Genomic DNA, 26,212 nt, shown 5'->3' with positions numbered 1-26,212 from the left:
TCCAGCTCTATTTTCATCTACATAACTTTTACAAGGATGTAACTCCACTGAGTAAATTACTCAGGATTTCTGCCAGTGTGCAATGAAGATGCATCTTGGATAATGTAAGCTTTGGGTCTGCTGTGCTTAGCCTAGCTTAGCTTTAGACATTAAGATAATGACCCAGCCTTTGATATTTTAGAAGAGCTTAGAGTTTGGTCTGATAAATCAGTTTTATCCCTGTAAAAGTACAAAGTACAGTATTCCAATCTGAAGAAAATTATGTTGGAGGGACAAGGAAGAGAAGCTTTTAATCTCCCATCTGCATGTATGTCTAAGCAGCTGGTCTTTCTACAAATGTGTTTTTCTACTCATGTAATTATAGGACTCCTTCACCAGCCTTGTAATAACAAGGTACCTCCAGGTATTATAAGGCTAGGGTAATGATGAGTAATTATTCCCATTTTTATACATGGTGAAAAGAGGCACAGAAGGTCAAGTGACTTGTACCTTAGGTTACTGGGAGGACTATGACAGGGAAATTATATCACCCAGATATTCACAGTGCCAACAATGCAAGTACTCACACATCATTTGGAGTTACTTACACAGTTGCCCAGCTATAAACAGACACAGCCACTCCTGCTACAACACCATTTGCATGGATAAAGCCATCCTTGCACCAGGTAAATCAAAGCTACAGACTACACAAAGCACAGCTACATAGTAGGTCTCTTTAACAACATTCTCACCACAGCATCTATTGAAATAAACTAAGAAAAGGAATAAGTTAAATCAATATATATTTTAAAGAATTATCCAGGTTAATGTTAAATGCTGGAAACGGATATAAAAAGGAGAGGGGGTGCATTATAGTTGCTATATAAATCATATCTTCAACTGGGAGTATAAGAAAAGGCAATTATTTGGGCTATTAAAGTCATCGTGACATTCCAGGCCTATGAATCGGTGTACTACAGTGTTATTACTGCCTTCAGGTCCTTCCTACAAAGAGCTGCAATCAAAGACTTAGACTCTCTAACCCTTACTTCCTATCTTCAAAGGCTTTGCTAATGGCTGTCCTGACTACCACAATGGCTTATAGGTCATGGGTTTTCTTCCTCCTGGATTTCTGTGGGTACAGCATGGGCGTCCCCCACATCAAATGCATTCCTGCTCTAACAGGAGCTCAACCCAATTCCAGAAAGGGACAGCAGGAAAACAAAACCCAAACTGCCTCCCCTCCCTGCTGCCAGTGACACTTCTTGAGACCCCATAACTAGCTGGCATGTAGCTGATTGAAGAACTTCTGGGTTTCCCAAATGAGCAAGAAAAACCTTTGATTTGTCTTTGGATAGAACAAGGCGGTTTCTGAGCAGACCATCCAAGGAAACAGCCCCAGCACCACCCACACAACAGCCAAAGGTGGTGCCCCTTCTCCACCTCCTGGGTGGGGACTCCCCTCCTTGATGGTAGGGAGGGTGAAGAATGGCCTTGTAAGCACTGCTGGACTCACAGGGAGATAAATGCTGGGAAGGCAAACAGCACTGCCCTCCTGCCAAAAATAAGACACACAATAAGCCTGGGGAACAGGAGAAGGGGGAGCACCAGTAGACACCCCCTATGGCAGGTGATGGAACGTGTTTTCACATGAAATACTGGGTTTTGGTGGTTTTTGTTTGTTTGCTTGCTTGCTTTTTTTTCCCCTTGCCTTTTTTTTAGGCCAAATTTCTTTAGGCCTCAGGGATGGAACTCTCTAGTCCATTTTTCAAGTAATTTATGTAGCCAATAATGACCTAGGAAGCCTAAACCAGCTGTTATTTAAAGTCAGGCATATATGACTTGTTCATAGATATTGCTGAGTTACTCATATGTTGATTCAAGTCTTCTTGACATATCAAAGAAATTTTAGGTGAATCAAGAAGACAATCCAACATAGTACTTGTTTTCAAGGTTTCTTCATTAGGAAATGTGATTCTTTCAACTAGAGAAAAAAAAAAGGGAGTTTTTGCAACTTGCAAGCACTAAAGAATAATAATTAAAAAATAATAAAATTAGAAAACAGTCCAATCTATAAAATTCATTTGATCAATCAAGTTCAATTTATCATTCTTGCACTTACAGTACTGGATTCATATGAATAAATGGATTATCATAATTTAAGGAAAAGAACATGACATTTGAGTTTCAACAAACAGATTACAAGTAAAAAGCCTTGTTGTAAAATTAAATCCGTTAGCAGACATAGACCAAAAAATGATTAGTTTGTTTTAGCCATTTTAGTGATCTGTTCGGACAACAGAAACATTAGTGGGTGATGAATAATCATACACTGTCATAAACAAGATAAAATTATTTAGGATAAACAAGTCAGAAGCAACAAATAGACTAAATCTTATAAATATGAACATGACAGAAGAAATCAATGGACAATTCTTAGAAACAAAACCTAGATTTATTTTTTTTTAATGGATAGTAGTTTACAATCTCTAGGTGCATAAAACTTAAAGGTTTTGAAGATGATTTCAATGATATTTAAAAATGCTTGTATGAGTAATAGCCTGGGGTTAAGAATTTATTAGAGAGTCAGACAAGCTGGGGGAGTGTCATTTCTCTGTGTTTTCAGGCAGCAAGTACAGTGAACAGTACCTGAAAATTGGATGATTGTGTTTGGTTTCTTTTGAGATTTTCTCTAAGCTTTCATTACAACAGGCAAATGAAAGAAGGCAAGGTCTTGATTTGTTTACTTGATCGTTGTGTTGGGCTTCCCTGACCAGCCTTAGGAAGGGGCAGACAAAAAAATCCCACTGGAGGATAATATGAAATGTGCCTTTATTTACATGTAAGATTATGTCTCGTGAAACAAGGAATTAAGCAGACCACAAATTACATGCAAACCTCATAAGTCATGTAAGCATATGCTGTCTGCTTCCTAACCAGCTCTCCTCAGCCAAGAGTGATGACAGAAACCTGACTTTTCTTCTATACAAGAAATGTACTCCTTGGGATTATAATTTTTTACACTGAGTTTAAAAGAAGGCTAAAATGGATTTGCAGAATTATTACACGTTTGCTTTTTGCTGGCTATTATGTTGATAATATGTTGGGATATATTATATAATAAGTAAAAGTAACAGAGATGTGCTCATTTCAGTGGACTTCAGATGCTGAATTCAAACCTGAGAACTAATGAATCAGTCTTTTGTGTTTGCATCCCATGTATCAGTGTGTTATGTAAACTAAAGAGTTTACAAAGACCTGGTGGAGCTCCTGCCTCCCATTGCTCTGAGACAGACATCATCTAAAAGTCATAATCCCCATGAAATTTGGTGTTAAATGCTTCAGTTTCCTCTTCTCCCCCTGCACACCTCCCAGTTCCCCCCTTCTCCCAAAATGTACAAACTGTTTCTGAAATAACAACTTCAAAGCAGCAATGCACACAGCTTTGAGGTAAGAACTCGAGTATTAAGATGGCAATGACTGATCTTTTGAGCTGCATTCAGCACTGCACTGAAATGAAGCTGCTTTTCAGCTATTTTTCTATTAGGGGAAGTGGGTAATGACTGCTCTGATCCCCAGTTGTTATCTGGATACCTCTCAGGTAACTCACTACAGGTGGCCACCACTTGCTCCTTCTATTCTACCAGAAGTAAAAAGGAGTGTAAAAGGAGACCCCAGGAGCCCCTCCTCTCCTCTTCAGGAGAACAGCAGGCAGATGTGTGGAGCTGGGCACTGTGACACACCAACTACACTGGCTTGGTGCCAGCAAAAGTCTTCTCAGGATTCTGCATCCTCCCCATCGCAGGCAGCATGAATAATATAAACCTGCACACATCCTTTAGTACTTAGCAGGAAACACTTCTTTTTCAGCTGGTTTGTGGGGTTTTTGTGACAGCAATTCCATCAAGCAGAGTGCAATGAAAGCAGTGAAAAAGCAAGTGTGTGCAAGCAATGGTGAAAGCACAGTACAGCCTCTCTGCCTCTAAAAGAATGAAAAAAGTAAAAGCACGCAAAGCAACAGCATCCAAAATTACTGCTTATCTGCTTACTATCAATATCCCAACCCATCTAATTCACTTGTACTGCTCATCTAGTGTCTCATATCTACCTAAGTGGAATGTTTTAATCATCCTGAATTTACTTCTAAGGACACTTTATCAGATCACTCAGTCACGCCATATGATGCTACTTGCTAAGAACCACATGACTTGCAAAAACAAAACCAATCACATTTGTGAGATGGATAAAGAAACCAGGAAGAGTTCTTCGGTGGTCAGTCAAAAAACAGCAAATCCAAGTACAGTACAGATTTTTAAAGCTACTTCTTCAAAATAAAAATATTATAGTTATGAATTAATGGATTACAAAATATTGTTTGGATTTAAACAAATGAGGATGTCACAGAATTCTTAGAAATGAAAGCCAAAAGAAGAAGCAGACAGACACACGTAGAAAGACAGATCTGAACATTTCCCTTTAGCTGGTCACTGGCACATTCAGTCTTATCTTCTTAAAACTAGAACTTTCATCATATCTGAAAGTAGCAATACTTTTGGAAAACCTAAGTTTGCCTGTTTATGCTTCTGTCTGAGGCCCTGGGGACCCTGCCGCTTTCAGTGGAGTCAAACATGATGCCATGTACATATGTAATCTGAATCCCAGCAGACAGCTGTAGTAGCTGCACCATACACCACGAGTGTAAGGTTTCACAAAAAGGCTTGAGCTGCATTAACAGCTTGTCACCACCTCTGACAGCAGAGCCTGTTCCTTCCTCCCTTCCACCCCTGCTCATCAGCTGCCCTCCTCAGCCAGCTCTCTGATCATCTGATCAGATAGTAGGCAGGTTTCAATCACTAAAAGAGCAGAAGAACAACCTGGTAAAAATATTAAAAGTATTTGTTCCTGGGCTACAGGAATTTAACACGGTCCTCTTGTGAATAAATGAGCAGGACTGACACAGAGAAGGAAGAGAATCACATGCTTAGAGGAGAGCCTGGGGAGGAGAGGGAGAAGTAAGAGTCCCTCCTCCCCTTTCAACAGTGGCAAGCTGTTTTCCTGGCTCAGTCTGAACAGGGAGCCACGTTCACAGATATGTCACTTGTGAACTGTGTTCCCATATTGCATACATGCTGTATTTTTTAGATTATAGTAATCAGAAAACTTCTATATGGTCTTCCTAGTTCACAATATGCCAGCATTTCAGTCAGATTATGCCTTTCTCTGGGGAAAATAACCAGATGAGGCTAAAGGATGCATGGGAAAAACTGAGGATGTGAACTCTGCTGAAGCTCTAGATGAGATGTTTCTAAATGTAACTCAGAGGAAGAAGGGGGGGGTGGTACGAAGAGCATGGATTTATTTGGAGAGTTTTTTTCCCCTGGTCACCTAGGGGAAATTAGGTAAGAGCTAGCTATCTCCTCTGCCAACAGGCCTTTGAGGCTGATGTTGAATATTTCCAACATCAATGATGGAAATTTTGGGCCTGATCATCCTGGAAAGTTAATGTATAATGAGGAAGGAATGAATTATTTTCTGGCTACTAGGCTGTCTGACATTGCAGTATCCAAAGGACAACAGGTTCATACAGCTGCTGCATGTCCTAACTAATGGCTCACCAACTATATTAGATAGTTGATGAAGGGTCACCTTTTGGATCCTCTGTACCAGCTAACCTTATTTTTCTAACAAGTAAAGAAGGAAGGTTTAGCCTTTTTGTTGGTGAATGTCTTTGATTTCATACCTCAAAAAGTTTTCACCATAAAGACACTGTAGAACTGACAGTTTCTTTCTATATCAATATACATAGGTATATTTCATTTAATCTGGAAAGGTAGATGAGTTCAAAGCTAGTTTTAGGATCCTGGTGAGAAATGAAGCACTGCAGAAGATGGTCTAGTCAAAAAGTGAGTGCAAAGACACAGAAGTCAGATTTATAAATAAATAAATCAGACTTGAAGGTGATGCTGAACTCTGTAATCATATTAAGAGTCTGGAATAGCTCTGGACCACCTTATTTTGTTTATTTATTTAAGCAGAATTGCAGCACTCCAGTGAATATACTCTGCATTTCAGGTGAAATGCAGATGTTTCCTGAACCTAGGCATCCTTTTGTGGCAAGGGAAATGTAAGTATTAATAACTAATTTATCTAATTTTTTTTATTTTCACTGACCATATCTTGGAAGAATCCCTTCAAGTTTCTTTCTTAGATGGGAATTCAACAAACAGATGGAAGAAATTTCACAATAAGCACATTTTACCTGACAAGTCAAAACTGTAAGACATGCTAAGTGGCCGCATTGCTGTAAAAAAAGAAACAAACACAACAAAAAAAGAAAATGATTCAGCTCTTAGAAAAGCAGAGGGATAACAAAAACAAAATATTAACTCAATTTGAGACATTTTGGACTCTCTTGCTTAAATCCAAAATGTGTCACACATACTACTGCTTTACTGTAGTAAAGCTCAAAGTCTGAAAACTACAGTAGCATAAACGAGACTTGCAAACAGAGCAATTATATTACTAGTAAATTAAGATTTTTGGAATTCAATAAATCAAATATCAAAACAAGAGACAAATATCTAAAAAATTTAATACTTTAAAATAAAATCACAATGAAAGAGAAACAGGAAAAAGAGAGAGAGAGAGGAGAGAGAAAGAGCTGGAAAAAAATTGAAAGCACAAAGCCACATTTCACACAAGTTTCAGTGACCTGAAATAAAGATAATTCTAATTTTTTTAAGCATAATCTCCAATGATTATAATTAAACTAATAAAGAGAGACACCCAAGCTAAGCTTGTGCAGTAGAACAATCCTCCTTGAAGAGGATGGAAAAAAAACACCAAACAAAATTTGATTTGTGCTGATTCCTGCTCTTTTTAAAAACCTTAGGTGCACTTAGTCTTTAAAATGCATCCATAATATTATTCTCTTCTTTCTGGGCCTCTGATGATTTTATTGTTAGATAAGAAAGTGGTCAGATGTTCTTCATTTCTGGAACGACCTATTCATATTTCAAATTAAACAGTGTATTCAGGAAGCAGACCCTCAAAATATTCTTCAACTGAAAACAAAATATCAGTGCATTAATCCAGATAAGCAGGCAAAGCCCAGTGACAAGAATGTGCAAAAATGCATCGAAATTGAAATCACCTTATGTGTCTTACTTGACAGGTGATCAACCTGCAAGCTGGTAGAAAGGGCCTGTCAGACACACATACCACTGCCCTAAAAGACGTTTATAAAAAGGTTGTACTGGGCAAGTTTTGCTCAGGAGAAGAATTTAAAGTGCTGCATGCAGTAGGTGGCTGACTCAGAGATAAATTTGGGAGTCAGGGAATTTTTTCTGTATTCATTAACTAGAAATTATCCATAGATAATAGCTACAGGAACAGCATCAAAATTTCTGTCCAAACTTAGCATAAAGTTTGGACATAAAGCATAACATACTTCTTAAAGCAGAAGGGTGTTTATCACCTGATGCTGAGACATTGATAAAACCTGCACATGAAACAAAGTTTTCTCCAAGCTCCATTAGCTCCACTTGCTTGAGTCACAAATCCACGCTTTTAATTAAAAGCACATGTACCTCGAGGCTCTGTTTATCTCGATGGCTTATGCTGATGATTTTATGAGGTCATTTGAAAGCTCATTCCAACTCCTCTACTCAAACCTCTCCTTTTGTGAGCACAGTTCATTTCCAAAGAAGGTTTAGACTGAGACTGGCCAGGGTAGAGAAGATCTTACTTGTACTATGTGCTGTGTAGAGAGAGGGACAACGCCTGTGGCTGCTGGGGAACACATGCCATAGGTACAGCCTTATCACAGAGGAGGAACTGCAAGACCACAGCCCCCACTCATCCCAACAGCCAAGTGTAGTTGTGCTCTTGACTGTATAAACTGAGCAAAAAGGAGTAGCTCTGGGACATGTGAAACACACCTTATGCTCCTGAATACGTCACTGTAATGTGCAGGGTTTTTTCTCCTTTTTAATAGCAATAAATAGTTCTGTCCAGATGGTGCAAGTGTCCCACATGGTGTTTCTACTTAGATTTATAATCCTTTAACCTCATTACCTTACATGTTGTTACACTAAATTACATTCAGTGGTCATTTAAACTGTATGGCAGATCTATTTGTGCCATACTGAATGCCACTAACGTTACTCTGTTCCCAAACTGCACAGGCACATTCTTTTTTAGAAGAAATTTTAGGCATAACAATCATTCCAATTGTGAGAAAGAATGAAATGTTATATGTAGACATAAGGAAAATTACCTTAAAGGCCTTTGGTCTTTTTAGTTCTTCATGCCAGCAGCTAATATATACTTGGAAAAAAGCTTGCATGCATCCATTTTTACACTTTCATCAATGTGGCATTTAATCCAGTCTGTTCACTGGACTTAAGAGGAATTGCCCCAGTTCCAAAACACAAAAATGTAATGCTTTAACAAAAAGGGAAGAATAAGTGGAAGACAGGTATCCCTTATTGAAGGCAATGCCTTGAAATCAGTCCAGGAGTCCTAAGCAGTAGTGGTTCAAAATTTAACATCAGTTTTAGAAACTGTTTACTAACTGGGTTTGATGCCATTTATATCAGTTAGAAATGGTAAAGATTTATTAGATCAGGTTTGCTGCACCTGAGACAACATGGTAGTTCCCAGACAGACAACATTTAAAACACTGAAACTGAATGTTTGAAAGAAAAGTAAGGAGTCATTCCACATTTTGACAAGCATCCTACATTTGGAAAAAAGTCTAGGCCTGTGAGGAATGTTAATTGACACAGCAAACATAAACTGAATCCAAACCAGAAACTGGAAGGCCCAAAAAAAACAGTATTTGAAGTATTGTTCTTTTACAAATGCATGCAAGTATTCCCCAAACTCCATCAAGCACTTTGAAAACAATGCAACAAAGCAAGACTGATGAAATTGTTTTTCTCCAGAAACAACGGGTTGTCACAATCCACTTGAATCTGGACCAGTGCCTTTGGGCACGTGTGGCAAGTACAAATATCTTTCAAAAAGCAGCGACAGAGAGTACGTATGTGGATTTTTGTACATATGTACAGTTTTCAGCCAAAAGATAGCACATTTGCTCTTTAAAAATTCAGCTACTTCAGTTTTTCTGATACAGATAAATCCAGTACACTTAAAGCAACCTAAGTCACTATGAAGGCCTGTATTTGTCATGCTTTTGCCATCAGAACCACTGAACTAATGCAAATGGGTGACTGCTGCATCGCATAGTATTTGCATCATTTCATAGTGGTTTGCTGAAAGTACACTGCAGAAATGAAATGCTTTGCAGCGCAAGTAGGAATTATTTTGCCATGAAAAGACCTACAAACACGTTTTCCATAACTTGGAAAAGGAAGCAAAGATTTAGATTCAAAATAAATGCAACAGATTCAGTAAACAAAATAAAAGCTGATTTTAAAATAAAATAAAGAAGTTGATGATGCTAATAACAGGAAACAAAGAAAATAAATTGATTAAAAATCAACATGTAAAGAATACTTACAGATAGTCAAGGCATACTGTACTAGAGACAAGCAATACCTGTTCCATTCTCAGCAAATCTAACATAAACTTTTATGTACAACAAGCAATACATACCATTCCATTTATCTAATACACTAAAAACTTGAATGGAATCAAGCTGAACCATTCCATTTCATATTTTAAAATATAACTAAGCACAAAGATTGCACAGCCCTAGAAAAGCTTGTGGGCTATTTCTTTTTCTGAAGGAGTAATTTTATCTTTGGCAACATCTGGACAGATGTGGCTAAAACTGCTGCTTCCTATTTGTGTGGGAAGTTTTCTGTGGATGCTGCAGGTAAAAACTGGCCAAGTGCTTACCCAGCCTGCTCCGCCTTATCTCATCAGGGGAGACTGGACGTAACTTCCTCTCTGCCTTGATCTCCTCCAGGATCCTCTCATGGAGGCTCCGGGGCCGTGGCGGGGTTGGTTTCAGTTTCCTTGCCGAGGCCTTGGGATACAGAGATAATCATATTTACATTAAAAACTGCATCCTTGAAAGTAGATTTCACACTTTTTTTTGGCAAAAATGTGGAATGCTGTGATATGATTTTACATACAGTCAATTTCAAACCTCAGCATAAATTGAAAGAGGGTTTTATGCATCATGGTTTTCTAGAGATAAAGGGCTGCTGGTAATAACAGCTGTTAATTGGTATGTGCAACATATTACACACTGTTCTTTTAAGGGATCCTGCTCTATGTACAGAAGACAGTATTTTTGAAAGCCCTAGCAGAAAATATGATGTTTACATATTTGCTGGAACCAAACATGCTTTGAAAAGCCACTATTGTGTTAGGAATGAAGGCCACTGGATTACATACAGGATTTAATGGAGGTCGCGATCGGATGAAATCCAGGATTATTTCATGGGCACTCTTTTTTAATCGAGGTGGGATGTCACCGTTGACCTGGAAAGGAGAAAGTGAAATATACATTGCTGTGTTTCACATTTGTAGTCATGCAGATGAAATCAACTGAAAACTCACAACAACCCTGAGAGAGCTGCAGTGTTCTGACACCTGCACCAGACATAAAACCCCACCAGTCCTGAGTGGAGCAACAATCCATATGCAGAGCACAGGCAAGCAAAAAAAGGTGCTTAGCAGCTTTCCAGTTTTGCTGATGGCTGCAGAATAACTCCAACTGCAGCAGCTTTAAGCAGCAATATTTAGGACTTTGAAGTAATGAAATCAAACGTCAAGGCTGCAATTGTGTCTATGGGAGAAGTACATTTCCTTGCTGTAAATCACATATTTCTGTAGCAGAGGGGCTGGGTGAGGATTGTTTGCTTTTTTTGTTTGGTTTTCTCCATAGACACTTAGACATTTAGATGTAAGCCACATAAGACCATACAAGACATCACAGGGAAGAGTCATCAATTCACTGTATGTACAGGATTTAAAAAAGGCAATGCAAGTTTTCATATCATATTAAGAGGGTATAAATTGTAAGTTGGGAATAAATGTATGGATTTCCTTAAAAATAACCACCTGTCAGGTTCAGTCTTCACAGAGCACAGTGCCCAAACATACTGTCAGGGACAAGAGATCATCCTATGTCATTATCCTTCTGCTACCTCCTCTTCTTGCACAGTAGCTGGCTCTCAGCCCTGTCCTCCAATTTGACAGAAATTTTCATGACATTGTATTGCTTAGACCAAGTATTCCATATTTCAGGCTTCTTTTTTAAGGGTCAGTTGCCTCATTTTATTTTTGTGGGACTGCATTCATACAAGCTCTGTAGCCAGAAAACCTATGTAAAGACACATCTGGTTTGCCAAATAACATGCCCTTCTGCTAACTAGAAGGACTGCTGCCATCACAAAAAGGGATTTAAATGTCCATAAGGTCACCTGAATATGATCCCTAATTGAACTTCACCAATGCCATGCAGCTTTCATACAAGCTTTGCTCACCTCAGGCATGCCCTGTGTCCAGGCTGAGGCTGAGTGACAGCCTCCTCGAGAAGATTCATCCCTTTCCCTCTAAGAAATCAGATGCAGAGTCCCTCCTGAAGAGCATTTAATTGCTTTCCTGAGGACTCTTTCTGGAGATATCCTACCCCAGACACAGTCCAAACTCTATTTGTTCCACCCTCCTAAGTTTCCTTAGAGTGAATTTCATGTTGCTTGGCAAAGAATTCCAAGCTGCTAAATTCTGCAAAATGCATCATCTTCTTAAAAATAGTGCAGAAAAATTAAAATGGAAAAGGTTTATACTAAACCATGATTTGACATTTCCTGATGAGGAGAATACTATTTTAAGGGGTGTGATTGATTTGTTTCTGTTCAAAGACTGAGCAGTTTTTTTGAGGCCAGCATGCCCTGGAAGATGGTTAATGAAATGAGAAGTCTTTCTTCCCTGAGCTACTGTTCATCAGATGTCAAAGTTGATAGCTGAAGTTGAGAATTATTACCATCAGAACAGCCATTTTGTAAACTGATAATCTCTGATGGAGCCTTGGGGAACGACCCTCTGCGTGACAATACTCAGTAAATAATACATGGCTCTGAGCCTTTCACCTCAGGGCACTCTAGGCCCTGACTTAATGCCACCAGGGTATAATTAGTATCAGTATTACCATCTGATTGGAAAAAGAGAAATGTAGGATTTGCTTAAGTGATTTTCCACAGGATACATGGGGAGCTGGTGGCCAAGCAAGTGGATGTTTTGCAGCCAACAAGCCAAGAGCAGGAGCATCAATGGCAGAACCCACCTTTTCGTACTTGGTGCCCAAACAAGATACTGACATGAAAGATACTGCAGGGAAACTTTTATCCTCTCTGTTCAGACTAGATTTATTTATTTATTTATTTACTCAAACTAACTCTCTCTGTAGTGAGCAACTTCAAATGCATCCTTTATTTTTACTTAATTAAAATTCATGGCTCTTGATTAAAGTCTCAATCAGAGACATTGCACAGATGCAGCCATGATACCCAGGCTGCAGGGGAAAAAAACCACTACAAAAAAAGTTTGTTTTTTTTTTCCTCTCCACATAACAGGCTGGCCCCAACTACAAACCAGTATTTGAATAAATACCTCAAAACAAGGCAAAGCTACCCTAAATCTTCATGTGTGTAAAACAGCTTTTGTACAGCAGTGTGTATTAAAACAGACCGTGTGAAGAAAGCTTAACCAATTATTATAAAAATCAAAGATAAATGTAGAGATCTAAACAGCTAATGAGCAGAAAAATTATCATGTCATCATCTACCAACAACCTGCTATCATCACATTTTAATATATAAATATGGATTTGCAATCTAAAAAATAATGGCAAATCGTACTTAGTTACCTCTGGCTGAAGCCCAAAGCTTTAAAAATGGTGATCCCAAACAAGAAGTGCATTGCTGATAACTTTCACAAAAAATAACATCACCTAGCACTGACACTCAAATATCATAACCATTTATTTGTTCAGCTATAAAAGGTGTCAGCAATAAGTAGGAGAGTGCTATCTTTAAATAATAGTCAATGGGAAACTGATACGGTTTTGTACTATCTAGAAATTTTCATTTGAAAGGAAATTGCATGGACACTGAAACAGACAGAGGGGACACACTACATAATTTCCAGAACAGCTCATGATGAAATTCAGTGGTGAATTAAATTATTATAAGTAGATATCTATTTACCATCTTGCATTATGCAGACAGTATAGTGCTTTATGGGTATTTAAGTTAACACAGTTGTTACACAGTATTTTGACACCCCACAGCAAGCTCAAGCGGCAATGTCCAAGAATAAAGTGCTCTGGTATTTCCCATCATGAGGCACTGTACTCACACTTCTGTTCCTGCACATCTACTGCAGAAACAAGTTTATGATACCACATGGTAACCACAGAGTCCCTCCTCTGAATACCCCTAAAGCACGATTAGGCACTGTAAAGCTCCCTGCTCTACCTAGGATGACTCCTACACTTCTGTAGAAATACTATGATGAAGGTGTAAAATGGAAAGTACAGTTCCCCTGCTGAAAACAACTCACCACAACCAAGTCAGACTTGTGTGTAAGGGAACAACAAACTCTACAATGTCCAGTTGGATAAAGTGGTCAAAGTCCTTTGCACAGCAAAGCTCACATTCTCTATGTCCTGCTTGAAGCATATGAAATCATGCTTATGAAATTCTGTCTGTGCACAGCTGTTACTGCAAGTAACCTAAGATGATAAATACTGCAAAGAAGTAAATTAAAAAAAAAAAAAAAAAAAAAAAAAGCAAGCAAAAAAAACCCATGCTACAGGAGTCTCAGCTTAGACATTCAAATTACTGGATATTTTTTATAATAATGGCTTCAACCTGTATGTTTAAATTTCCCTTCTGCAACATGGCCAAGCCAATACCACTGCATGAGAGGTACTTGTGAAGAGCTCGAATATGATGACAGGAGTGCTGTTATCTACAGAGAGTGTAACTGTTATGGAACATAATGCAGAGTTTGGATAGGGCATAAAAGTACCTGTCAGGCATGTATTGAGTAGGTAACACAGGGTATCAGTTATTGTTCAATAAGCACTGCTCAAGAAATACAGTGAATGGTGCATATCTTGGAGGGAGGTGGAGATGGGCAGAAAGCAGAGCTAATTGTGAAGCACTCTGAAATTAAAAATGGTAGCTCATCACATACAAATAAGAAAAAAATTAAACCTAAAGGAGTAATTTAATTCTTACATTTCTTCATTTCCAAGTGTTGATTCTACCACTGACCACAGCTTTTAGCTTTTGTGGGAGTGGGTGCTCCATAGGTGAGGAAAGCTATTAAAACTCTCTAAGGTAGATAGTTAACATTTATAAGATTCCAGAATGAAAGCTATCTTGCTCCCACAACAATTGCAGCAATGAGGACTCTTGCCTCAGGATAGAAAGATGACAAACCTGAAATTATTTTCAGATGTACTGAAATAGAAATGCCAACGTCACTGAAACAAATGAAACCAGTTATTTACCAAAAGCTCAGAATTTGACATTTTACATCTTCAAAACATTTTGAATATTTGCACTATAACAATGGGTGAGAACAGGAAGCTCCAGTTACTGCTGTCTGTTAGCACAACAGTCTGAAACACTAAAATATGGCCTAACAGGAACATCTGTTCCTTCCTTAATTTCTATGCAGAACACTGAGCAGTCAGTGACAGATCAAGCTACTCTTTTAAACATAACATCACATTAATAAAAAGAACATTAAAGATTTCATGTTGCATTTTATTTATTTAAAGAAATTACTTATTACTTTGGAAATTTACTTGACCTCTTGGTATCATTAGTAGGATACGTGTCCTCACAAGCTACCAAATCTAAAACTACCACCCATAAATTTAAAGCAAAAATTACTTTTAATACAAATTTTGCTGAACATCCATTTTGAATGATAGAAAGAAACACAATCCATCTTTCCTAGACTGACTTAAAATTCAGATTTGGGATCCTTTTCTCCTCTTCTCAAGAACCACAAGGGTTTCCACTGATGGGAATCCATACAATGAGCTTCAACCTGTGATAGCCAGTTAGAAGATGCATCTATGCAATCTAAGTAAACTTGTAATTCTGTGTGAATCCTTCAGGTTCCACATGTTCCATGTCAAGCTGCACTCTTATTGTTGAACATGCTTTGCACAATCTTCAAGCAGACCCTGCAGCAGAATCCAAGTTATTGAGTTTAAGGTTTCCAGTAAGAAAGAAGTGATTTTTCTAACATAGTGTCATCAGCAGTTGTCAGACTAAGCCAGCAATTGCATCACAGACAGCCCTACAGGTACTGTACCTGCAGCTGATTGCAATCATATTTATTCCCAGAGTTCACTTTGGATAATCTATCTAGAAGACAACATAGCAGGCCAAAAATAGATGCTTCCAGGGATTTTGTACAGAGTCAGAGTCTGGATAAGCACAGCACCAGCTGTGCCCCCAAGATGTACTACATAATGAAGGAAATCTCTTCTGAAGAGGAGCTTGCTTAGCAGCAACTGAATTAAAAGCCAGTCTGACAAAAGCAAAATTAGATGACCCAGGGGTTTCCTTTCAAACAAAACTACTGTTCTGATTGCATACAGTAATTGAGGTTCTGAGGGGACCGGTCCTCTTTTGCAGAGGGTAGTAGGAGCACTTAGCACAGTTCTCTGAATTGTTAGGGAAAGAGAGATAACATTTTGAATATTTGCACTATAACAATGGGTGAGAACAGGAAGCTCCAGTTACTGCTAATGCTGGGTATGTAATACTACTAATGCTGGGTATGTGTTTTACCCTATTGATTTAACATTTAAGCAACATCTGCAGCAGAAAATAAATACAGTTGTATTTATTTTCTGCTGCAGATGTTGCTTAAATGTTAATAATAAATAAATAAATAAATAATCTAAATCCAGATCTCAATTAGGAAAGTATTTTCAGCTCAAACATAAAAAGCATTTATACTACACACTTTCTGCCTCTCTCATCTGTCTCCCTCAACCCCCATCTTCCCCTCTGATTTTTTTTTAGTGGAATCACAGCTCTCTCACTGTGTGAAGATTTGTCAGAAAAGTAAATACATCTGAATACTGAATATCCTAAGACAATGCTTCCATTGTAACTAATAACAGGTGAAGATAAGTAAGTGTAAAGTATAAATATTGATGTTGACCAAATACATGCCCCTGACAAAGGGATTTACAATGTCTTACTAGGAATAAAACACCCTTTAGATCAGTTGCTAGGTGATCAGGAAGAAGATTTTAATATTGAAAAAAAATATAACCCAAAAGTATGGAAAGAACAGGGAGACACCAGTAAATGCATTCTGATAAAAAGAGTGCCTCAAGTCAATTTTACAAGCACCTTTATGATGATCTAGGGGGAGGAGACCCATGAACATTCTCTAACTTGCTGTGGCATATCATCTTGATTTGAAAGCAACAAGAAAATATGCTGAAGATAACTGAGCTCAACTTCTACAAATGGAAGATTAAATTTTTTTTTTTACGTAGACTATTCCTTGAAAATTACTAACAGATCACGGTAGTGTAAGTTTTCAACCACTGTGATACAGGCAGTTTTCAACCACTGTAGGTTTTCCTTTCCCATCACAGTATCATTCATGGTAGCACTTTATATTCTGGAACTCCAAAAACTATGTTGTAGCTCAAGATAAATGTACTGCCAATATGAAAAGTCTAAAACAATCTCTCATTGGAAAGCATGACATGACTTCTGAGATGACTCTTAAAATTATCACAAACCCAACACAAGTAATTTGTTCAAGCTTATGATAGGTAGGCATGTCTTTCAGAATTTTAAATGCCTGCCACATGGAAAACAAAATACACTACATATGTTGGTTTCATGTTCTCTCCCTCAATGCACTGCACAAATTTATGATGCCATATAAACCCCATGAACATTAGTTTGTATATGAAATAATAATTTCAAGATTCTCAGAAGAAAAAAAAAAGAGAAAAATAAGATAAAAAAAGGAAAATAACATTTCAGGTTTGAAAAACTCCAGTGATTCTCTTGACTTACCATGACCTTCCTTAAGGTATAGCGTTTGGATCTGATATCATCCATCAGCATCTCATAGGGTGTGAGCTGATATTCTATGGGCAGTGGGTTGTACTGACGCTCTTGAACTTTCTTAAGTTTAACACCATTCCGTAAATCTCTCATCACTTGCACCCAAAAACGGGCCTGAAGACAAAAGAGATAGAAATTTTACTTCATTCCTTACCCTGGAATACCACCTCACATTAAACCAAAGTTTCCTTCCAGAACATCACCAAATATTTACAGCTGTACTATTTTTTTTAAACACATCAACCAAATCCCATTTTATTTTTATAAGCTTATTTTTAACACTTGTGAACATAACAAAACTTTGTTGCAACTCAGCAGGACTGCTGGGTCTCATGTCAAGTATGGAAAGAGGATCTGAAATTCTCATACCTTACATCTAAATTCCCGCTTCAGGTATAATGAAAGCACATAATCAAAGTTTTTAGACTCATAGCTAATACTATGTGAATTAAAATGGTGATTGAATCTGAAACTTTGTTATCCAGGACTCTCCTGTAAAATTTCCTCAAAAGGTGTTCTTCAAATATAAATTTTGGAATGGACTCCCAAGTCCTAAGATCTTGCAATAGAAAAACTCAACTTCTTTTGCTCTGCCTGTAAGAGCACCGCACACTAACACCTCCCTCTCATTTTCTGTGAAGCAGAATGGCTGGAGAGAAGAAAGAACAGGTGGTGGATTGAAGACTGGAAGTTAAAATCAAGTACTTTTTAAGGACCACGTAATATTCCTCTATGAACTGGCAAGAACAGTAGCTAGAAAATAAAGTTATTTCCTGCTTAAGAGTTACCCTGATGCCTTTTTCTGTCATCACTGGAGAAATTCAGCTGGTGGCTCTGTTTACTGCCTGACTGCCCCTCTGAAGGGCAGTCAGCATGGTACCTGTCTAAATGTCCAGTCTGCAAACTGCAAAAGCTTCTCCATGGAAACAGCCTAAGGAAAAACATATTGCTTGGATACTTGTACTGTTTTATCTGTCTGCCAAGGGAAGTTGAGACTTCATTTAGTTCTAACTTGTAGTGGGTTACTATTAATATATAAAAAAACAGAGACTGATTTGAACACAGTATCATAGAATGATTTGGGTAGAAAATACCTTAAAGCTCATCTAGTTCCAACCCCCCTGCACTGGGCAGGGACACCTTTCACTAGGTTGCTGAAACCTGTTCCTGTGCCTTCTTATGCTGGGAGCTACAGAGATGGACACTCTTTCAGGTGGGGTCTCATGAGGGCAGAGGTAATAATGCCTTAGTTAAGCTTTATAAAGAAAAATAAACTACCAGTAGTGATGCTGAATCATTATTCCATTGTTGTCTTACCCAGTCAGCATTTTTCAGTTCATCAAGATCCGTGCTGGATTCATCACTTGCCTCTTTGTCCATTTCCTGAATCTTCTTCAGGTTCTGCCAATGAAAAGGAAATGAGTGAATAAATGAACAGTGACATTAACTCTCAAGTAAAATTGAAGCTTAATTTTTAATCTCTTGTATTGTTTGGGTATTCTACTGAATGTTTGATGCCTTGAATAGCTATACTCTAAAAGTAACTCAAACCACTATTTGAATATATTTCTCCTCCTTGGAAAGTTAACCTTAAATGCTGGGAAGAAATATTATGTTTTGAGTATGAAAGTACTTCAGATAATAACATGCTGGAGGAAAAACTACACATTAAAATGTTTATATCCCTAAATTTTTTTACGCACAGAAAAAAAAAACCTTAACCATCTATCAGGTCTGTTAAGCTACAACACAGAAAATATTACCAGCTTGATAAGGGTCCATTCATTCCAAAATTAATGCTTGTTGAATTCAGGGCAGCTCATTTTTGTTGAAGGAGAAATAAACTATGAGAAACATTTAATACTGACAGAATTGCATATCTATATTATACTTAATTAGTCTGCATAATGTGGGTATAGATTCTAAAATATCCATAATAAAATCATGTGAGGAAGAGAAACAGATCTTTCAAAGATGAAAACTGCTACTTATTAACAAAATCAGATCATGCAAATATGGAAAAGATGGAATGCAAAGGGGCAAAAAAAAGCTTTTATGCCAACAAGAATATGAAAGACAATTAAAAGTTACAGTAGACCAAATAACAGGCAAGCTTGAACACAGAAGGTTGTGGCTTTACACAAATTTCCTCATACACATCAACACCTGTATATTCAAAAGGCTTATTTTTTGTTTTCTTCTGTATTGAAATGTTTTGGAATCAGCAGTACAAGCCATTTCTCAGTAATCTATTTTGTTTTCTACGAAATCTTTAACAATATTAATTTGATCTAAGTACTCCCTAATATATCTGAAATGGACATTTAAGTCCTCTGCTAGCAACTTTCTTTATATTTATGAGACATAAGTGATAGGTCAGAGATCTGACAGATGTATCTACCAAAGTATTTATATCTTTAAATACACTTAAGCTCTTTTAATGGAATTGAACAATCAGTCTCAATTCAGCTTCTGAGCCTTCCAGAAAAAATAAAAATAAGAATACTTTTAAATTTTTTTTTTTTTTTTTTTTTTTTTTTTTTTTTTTTTTTTGTGGTGGAGGTAGTTCCTAAACTGCGAACATTTCAGTGTAAGAAATGGAAGCACTGGTGGAAGAGTGCTGAACTTGCACATCCAACACTGCAAGCATCTACCAAACCTGGCTGCAGAGACAGGACATGTGAGTCAGCTACCACAGAGGTTTTGGAAAGACACCAGATGGGTTCTTTATTGTCTTATTTATGTAAGTAACACAATTGCTTTAGTATCAAAGAAGAAATACTACCATTGCCCTATCAAAATAAAATACATTATTTACAAGGAGACTACAAAAAAGCATAAATCACCCACACTTACAAAAGCAGATACATCATGGGACAATGTGGGAACATTGTAGCATGACTTGCAGCATCACAACAGGATACCCAGCTGGGAAAAAATGTCTTTATGGAAACTTCTGTTGGTCCTGGCACAGTGGTCAGTCTGACACTTACAGGCAATTGCCCTTTCCAAGGGAAAAACAGAAACATGGAAAGAACGGGTAACATAAAGGTCTTGCTTATGTGTATTCTGCTATCCAGGGTTCTTCTTTTCCGAATCATACACTTGGAGTAATCATTTCAAATGCAGTACCTATGAACTGTAAATTACTTTCTTTCTTGCAAACTGATAACATCTACTGGTAAACTGCAAAATAAAACATCTGATATTTTTTCCTTTATCTCTTTGTAATCAAAAGGATTACTTCAGTAAATGGGCTCACAACTGTCAGATCTGCTCCTCCTTCCCATACTGTTTAGCAGGAAGCTAAACTTTAATTTTTTAAAACAATTAATGTGTTCCAGCTGCTTAAACAATGCTTCAGCCATTCAACAAGACTGGTGACAATCACCCATCTCTCAGCAACTGTGTTCCCTACCATACAGTTTATGGGGCTGGTTTATGCCCAAAGGCTGGTGCTTTTGACTGACATAAATATTTCATGAAGCTAGAAGAGATTACAACCTGTTTTTCTTAACAGCAGAAAATAAGAAGGGGGGAAAAAACCCACCCCGAGCAGCTGAAAGATCTTCCAAATAAGGAAACCATCTAATTAGTTTCTCTGGAACATAGCTAGGGGGGCAGTTCCTACCCAAGAAAGCACAGGTGTAAGTGCTGCTAGCTACCATGCACCAGAGAGCTGCAGGAGCAAAACCTGCCAGCCAAGAGATGAAGTGTCTCCAAGTGCAGTTTATGATACAAATGAGCTGGTACAAGCACAGGTTACTGCCAAAGCTGGGCTTCTTCTACTCCCCAGCCCTGTGCTCAGTGCTTGGCTGCAGCCCTGGAACCACAGACACCCACTTCGTAGGGATAGTTCATTGCCTTCCCTGGCACCTGGCTCTGGCACTTAAACGCAGCTCACCATGCAATCAGTGGAGAAGAGGAGAATATAAAGGAATTTCCATCATTATAGAACTAGCAAAGCTTTGGAAGAAACCAGCAAGCACTCTATGCTTGCAGGAAGTGTTTAGGAGGGCTTCTTTAGCTCTTCTACACTGTCAGGTGCTGCTTGGGAAGGAATACATTCACTGTGACAAATGATTATATTTAAACTTGTAGACTAAATGGAACATTAGGGTTTCCCTCCAGCATCCTCAGCCAGCATCAGTGGGTTTCTGCCTCTGTTTCAACCGTAAATAATAGAAACCAACACATTTAAAATATAATAGACCCTTTGTCAGAATTCAGCTGTGTTCCAAAACCTGCAAGTAACCTCAGCTGTTGCTGCTGTAGCCACTTGCACTTACCCTTGGGACAATGGCTTAAGAAAAGCTATTACAGTACAATAAATACATGCCCTAAATGCATTTCCATTCCAGAAAGCAGAAACATCTTAAAAGGGTTTTTCTAAATGATCCCAGAACCTCAGACCCAATTCACCTATTACAGCCTGGGCATTCGTTCAGGCAATAAAGGTTGGATGTGTAGGAAATTACTGTTTCAAGAACTGTCACCTTTTTTAAAAACCTTTACAGCACTTGGCCATTTTTTTAGAAGACTGCATTTTGTGGCAAAAGCTAGTAATAAAAATATCAAATGTCTTCAAACCTCTTGCTGTACTATTAAAAGCAGGCAGCTGATTTGCTGCTGCTGTGTGGCCCACATTTGAGATGTGCTCTTCTATGCTCAGTGACAGATGGGAATTTATGTAAGACTCTTGTCAGCACAGTGTCAAAGACTCCCTTCCATAAAATGCTTTCTAAAAACACAGTGCTTTAATGAATGTGGTATTCTAGGGAATCAGACCTGGACTTTGACTTTCACCAACCGCAGAGCAGTTTACTGCAGTTCCCAGATCATACTCTAAATTAGGAGTCACTTGTTCACTGATTAAATTGATTTTTACACTGCTATCTGTAAAACTAGTAAAACATTCTTGCACATCTAGGCTCAGTTTAAAAATACATAACATTCACATATGCGAAAAACTCCTTTTATATAACTTCAGCTATTCAACATGGGTTTAAATTCCAAGGGCTTAGGCAGTAGCATCACTCTAGGTCTCTGAAAAAACACAACCCCTATTTAATTCAAACTGGGAATAGGATCAGTAAAATCAGCCCCTGAAACCCTCCAGCTGATAGTAAAGTTCTTCATGTACAGAGGTATGGGCTGATGCACTTAGCTCTGGAGGGGGCAGTAGTCACCATGCTGCTCAACATAACTGTGTAAGGAGAGGCAAAAAAACCCAAACCAAGGGCTTGTATCACTGATTGAGTGACAGTGGCTGCATCACTCAAGAAAATAAAACCAAACCCTCCCCTACCAAATACAAACCAGCAGTATTTTCCTTTATTAAAGGTCCTAAATTGAAGGATCAAACTGATCAGAATGGAGCCACAAGCCTGATGAAAACACAGCTGCAAAGGTGGAGTCACTGGAGCCTTGGAAGTGTAGGCAAAGGTGAAGTTATGAGCTGAAAAGTCTGTGAATGAATTTATTTCTACAGCTGTGCTCTCTGAAAATCCAAGCAGCAGAGTATTTGACAACTTTCACAGTCACAAGACTTTTGGGCCTAACTTGCCTAATGACTCTATTTCCAAAATAAGTTAGCCATTAACATTGTTTAGGTATGTATTAACTACCTCCATTATCATATTTTGTACAAATAATACAGCAGTATAGCCACCTGACCTTTTTCATTAACTCTTTTGAAATTGAATCTTTGTATGGCATGAAACTAGGAATTAAAGAGATGAACAACTTCATTTCATGCGTATACCTAAATAGAATTTGTATGTTTGCATGTCATACAGATTGGATTGAAATATATCCAGGCAGGCTGAAAGAATTGTTTTTACATCAGAAAGGACAGAAATGCAAGACAACATGTTTTAAAAGAACAGTACAAAGATGACAGATTGGGAGCTTTCTCTATTTTTACCAAAAGCCTAATTACAAGGCACAGTGTGGATAATGAAATTATGGATGAGTTTTTGATGAGCATGGATTTTCCCTGCAATTAGCGATGTAGGCAATTATAAAAATATACAAAGTCTTAATTAGTTTTGGAAGGAACTAATTTTTGGAATTTTGATGCTCTAGGGTGTGTACATCAATGTCTAAAACTTTTTGAGGTTTAAGTCAAACCTACTGCAACAGATCTGTGTACTGGACACTCATCTCCTTTACTGGCCAGCATCACATGGTGTTTTTTAGCACCTCCTGTGCCAGCTGAGGAGTTTATCACCCACAGGTCTACATCCCACATGCCAGTATCATCTTTATTGGTATGACCCACAGAGTCACAAAGTGTTTGAGAGTGAAAGAGTTCTCTGGAAGTCAGCTGGTCCAAGCCCCCTGCTAAAGCAGGGCCACCCAGAGCTAATTGTCCAGCATCATGTCCAAGCAGCTTTTGAATATCTACAAGGACAGAGAATCCACACCCTCCCCAGACAATCTTTGTCACCCTCACAGTAAAAACAGTATTTCTGGCTGTTTAGAGGAATCTCCTGAGTTTTAGTTTGTGTCCACTGCCTCCGGTCCTGTCACTGAGCACCACTGAAAAGAGCCTGATGCTGTTGTGTTCACACCCTTCCCTGGGGTATTGAGAGACATTGATGAGCCTTCTCATTTCCAGACTGAACAGCCCTGGGTCTCTCTGCCTTTCCTCACAGGAGAGCTGTTTCAGTTCTTCATCATCTTCCTGGCCCTTCCCTGGACTCTCTCCATGGTGTCAATGTCTCTCCTGCACTGGGGAGCCCAGAGCTGGACCCAGCACTCCAGCTGTGGCCTCACCAGTGCTGAGCAGAGGGGGAGGATCACCTCCCTCAACCTGCTGGCAACATTCCTCCTAATGCAGCCTGGGACACCACTGGCCTTCTTTGTAGCAAGGGCACTTTGCTGGTTTGCTCAGCCATGAAGTGCACGTGGAACATTAACTCCAGGGCAAGGCAACACTGGGCAGCAACAGGGAGCCAGGGGAGGACTAGGACAGACATCCATTCAAAAAAGCAGGTTCACAATGTGGATACAGCCCTGCTGAATCCCCTGTCTGATCCAGAGCACCAATTTTGCATTCCTTCACTTGCATAGTCTCTCCCTGTCTCTCTCAGTCACACTTGATGCCATTTCTGAGCAATGTGTGTGACCTTTTCAGATACTTCACAGCAGGAACATTTGCTTTATCTCATGGACATCACTTATTTGTGCCTACAGTTCTGTCTATGGCCAGGTGCCACCAAAGGTTATGTCAATGACTTTTGGATGATCCTGAAAAAGATGGATCTTTTCTTTTATATGGATCAATTTTTAGCAGATATTCAAATTACCTTGCCCCCTGCCATAAATGTGTGCATTTCCTTCACCTTGTAGGCCACTTTCCCCCCAAAACAATTAAAAAAAAAAAAAAAAGAGAGAGAGAATCCCTTTCTGTGGGATTTTCTTACTGCAATTTTAAAAGCTCACTTCTTGACATGAAAAACAAGCTGTACTCTACCTTTGTTATCAGCTGTAAAAGCTTAAACAGCAGATCACAAGTTCTAGGAGGTTTTGGCCCATCAGAAAACTGCTCCTGGATACCAGCAGATGGTACCCAGGGTGAGTCTGCAGGAAGGGCAGCTTTTACAGATCCTGAGCAGCATGCAGGTGCTGCCAGCAAGCTGGAAAACACTCCAGTAAGCTTGTTAAAAAAACTTCACCTTGCAAAAAGAAAACTTTTAGTTGTTTAGTTTTTTTAACTATTGCAACAGCACTATCACATCTTTCTCAACTCTGCCCATCCTGAGCATCCACTACATGAAACACTTCACACTTTTCAAGAATGGAAGCACCATCTCCCTGTCTGCCAGTCAACTTTGCTGCTGACCTTTCATACACAGGGAATCCGACTGGAAATAATCATATGGCATCAAGTATGTGACAAAGTGCCTTAAACATTCTATTTGACATCCATTGAGATGATATGAACAGCTCACTCATCGCTTCATCATCTCTGATTAATGCACTCACCCAAATTCATGCCAGTCCAACCCTTTGTGAATCTATGCTCTGTTTGTTATATGACAGATGATGACTGGGGAACACATGACTCCTCAGTATATATATTAGTATTAAAACATATTACAACCTATAAACCTACCCCTCCTACCTACCAATCTATCCCTCTTGAAATCCTGGATTTTTAAAGTTCTACTAAGTTTTTATAGGGCCAAATTGAAAACAGCATCACAGCAATATTTTTTTCCTGACTCTTTCACAGTTTATTTCTCATCTAAACCTGTTCTAGGCTGCAGCATAATATAGGTCAGATTTAGTTCACTCCAAGCAAGTGAATTTTTACTGATAAAAATTCTCCCTCTTCCACTACAGTGAAGTTGACCAAGGCATTTACTGACCAAAGAATATGAACCTCATACACCTGGGAAACAGATACCCAGATGCCACTCAGTGGCCCTAGAAGGAATCCAATTAATTTCAAAGTATTTTTTATCCACAGGAAAGTTACTTAGAATAATTCCAGAGGATTCTTTCCCTTTTTTGGTGTTTTTAATTTCATTTTGATCTCACATCCACAACAGCATCTAGGTCTGAGGGAATCTAAAGGACAATCTCCAAATTAGGCTGTTATTTTTTGAAACAAACTAACAATTTAAAATTCCTGGCATCTTTGGCGTCAAATCCACAATATTACACAGTATAATTTTTTTTTTTAATTGGAACTGATATATGTAACTTGCTTCTTTTCCCCCAGTTCTCTGTCAATGCAATCACCACAAATCCATGACAACAAAATTTCCTTATTGAAGTATTCAGTGTTTATCTCCTTTATACCCATTACTTATATGACAACAACAAAAGGAAAAGAAAAAAGGAATTCACTAGAAGAGTATTTAACTGAACTCCTCATTACTTAAGATTCTGCTGCGTATTTGCAAGACAGAAGAGCATGTAAACAACAGCACAGCTTTTACTGCCACAAACTTAATGTGATCATATGATCCCAGCTTACCTCAAGTATAAACTATAAAGGTCATTTTAAAATGGTGCAACAAGGTTTACAGCATTGCACCTCATATTTTCTTCATACCTATTTTTTATTTTGTACACCATAATATTTTCAAAATTAAATATCTTCCAAATCT

General features: G+C 38.3%; 1 protein-coding gene across 4 annotated transcripts in view; it reads right to left on the bottom strand.

The window, feature by feature from the left end:
- Positions 1-26,212, bottom strand: part of SPIRE1 (spire type actin nucleation factor 1) — a 128,293-nt gene that overhangs the window by 21,645 nt on the left and 80,436 nt on the right. For all 4 annotated transcript variants that reach the window (XM_053942587.1, XM_053942598.1, XM_053942616.1 and 1 more), the window contains exons 5-8: positions 18,405-18,488; positions 17,037-17,201; positions 10,351-10,437; positions 9,847-9,976 (exon numbers count right to left, since the gene is read on the bottom strand). In XM_053942587.1, the coding sequence (XP_053798562.1) occupies positions 9,847-9,976; positions 10,351-10,437; positions 17,037-17,201; positions 18,405-18,488 (466 nt within the window). The remainder of the gene's footprint in view (positions 1-9,846; positions 9,977-10,350; positions 10,438-17,036; positions 17,202-18,404; positions 18,489-26,212) is intronic.

Source organism: Vidua chalybeata, chromosome 1 (genome assembly GCF_026979565.1).
Source record: "Vidua chalybeata isolate OUT-0048 chromosome 1, bVidCha1 merged haplotype, whole genome shotgun sequence".
Taxonomy (NCBI): Eukaryota; Metazoa; Chordata; class Aves; order Passeriformes; family Viduidae; genus Vidua; species Vidua chalybeata.
The sequence above is the reverse complement of the archived record's forward strand: the minus strand, read 5'-3'. Positions and strand labels throughout refer to the sequence as shown.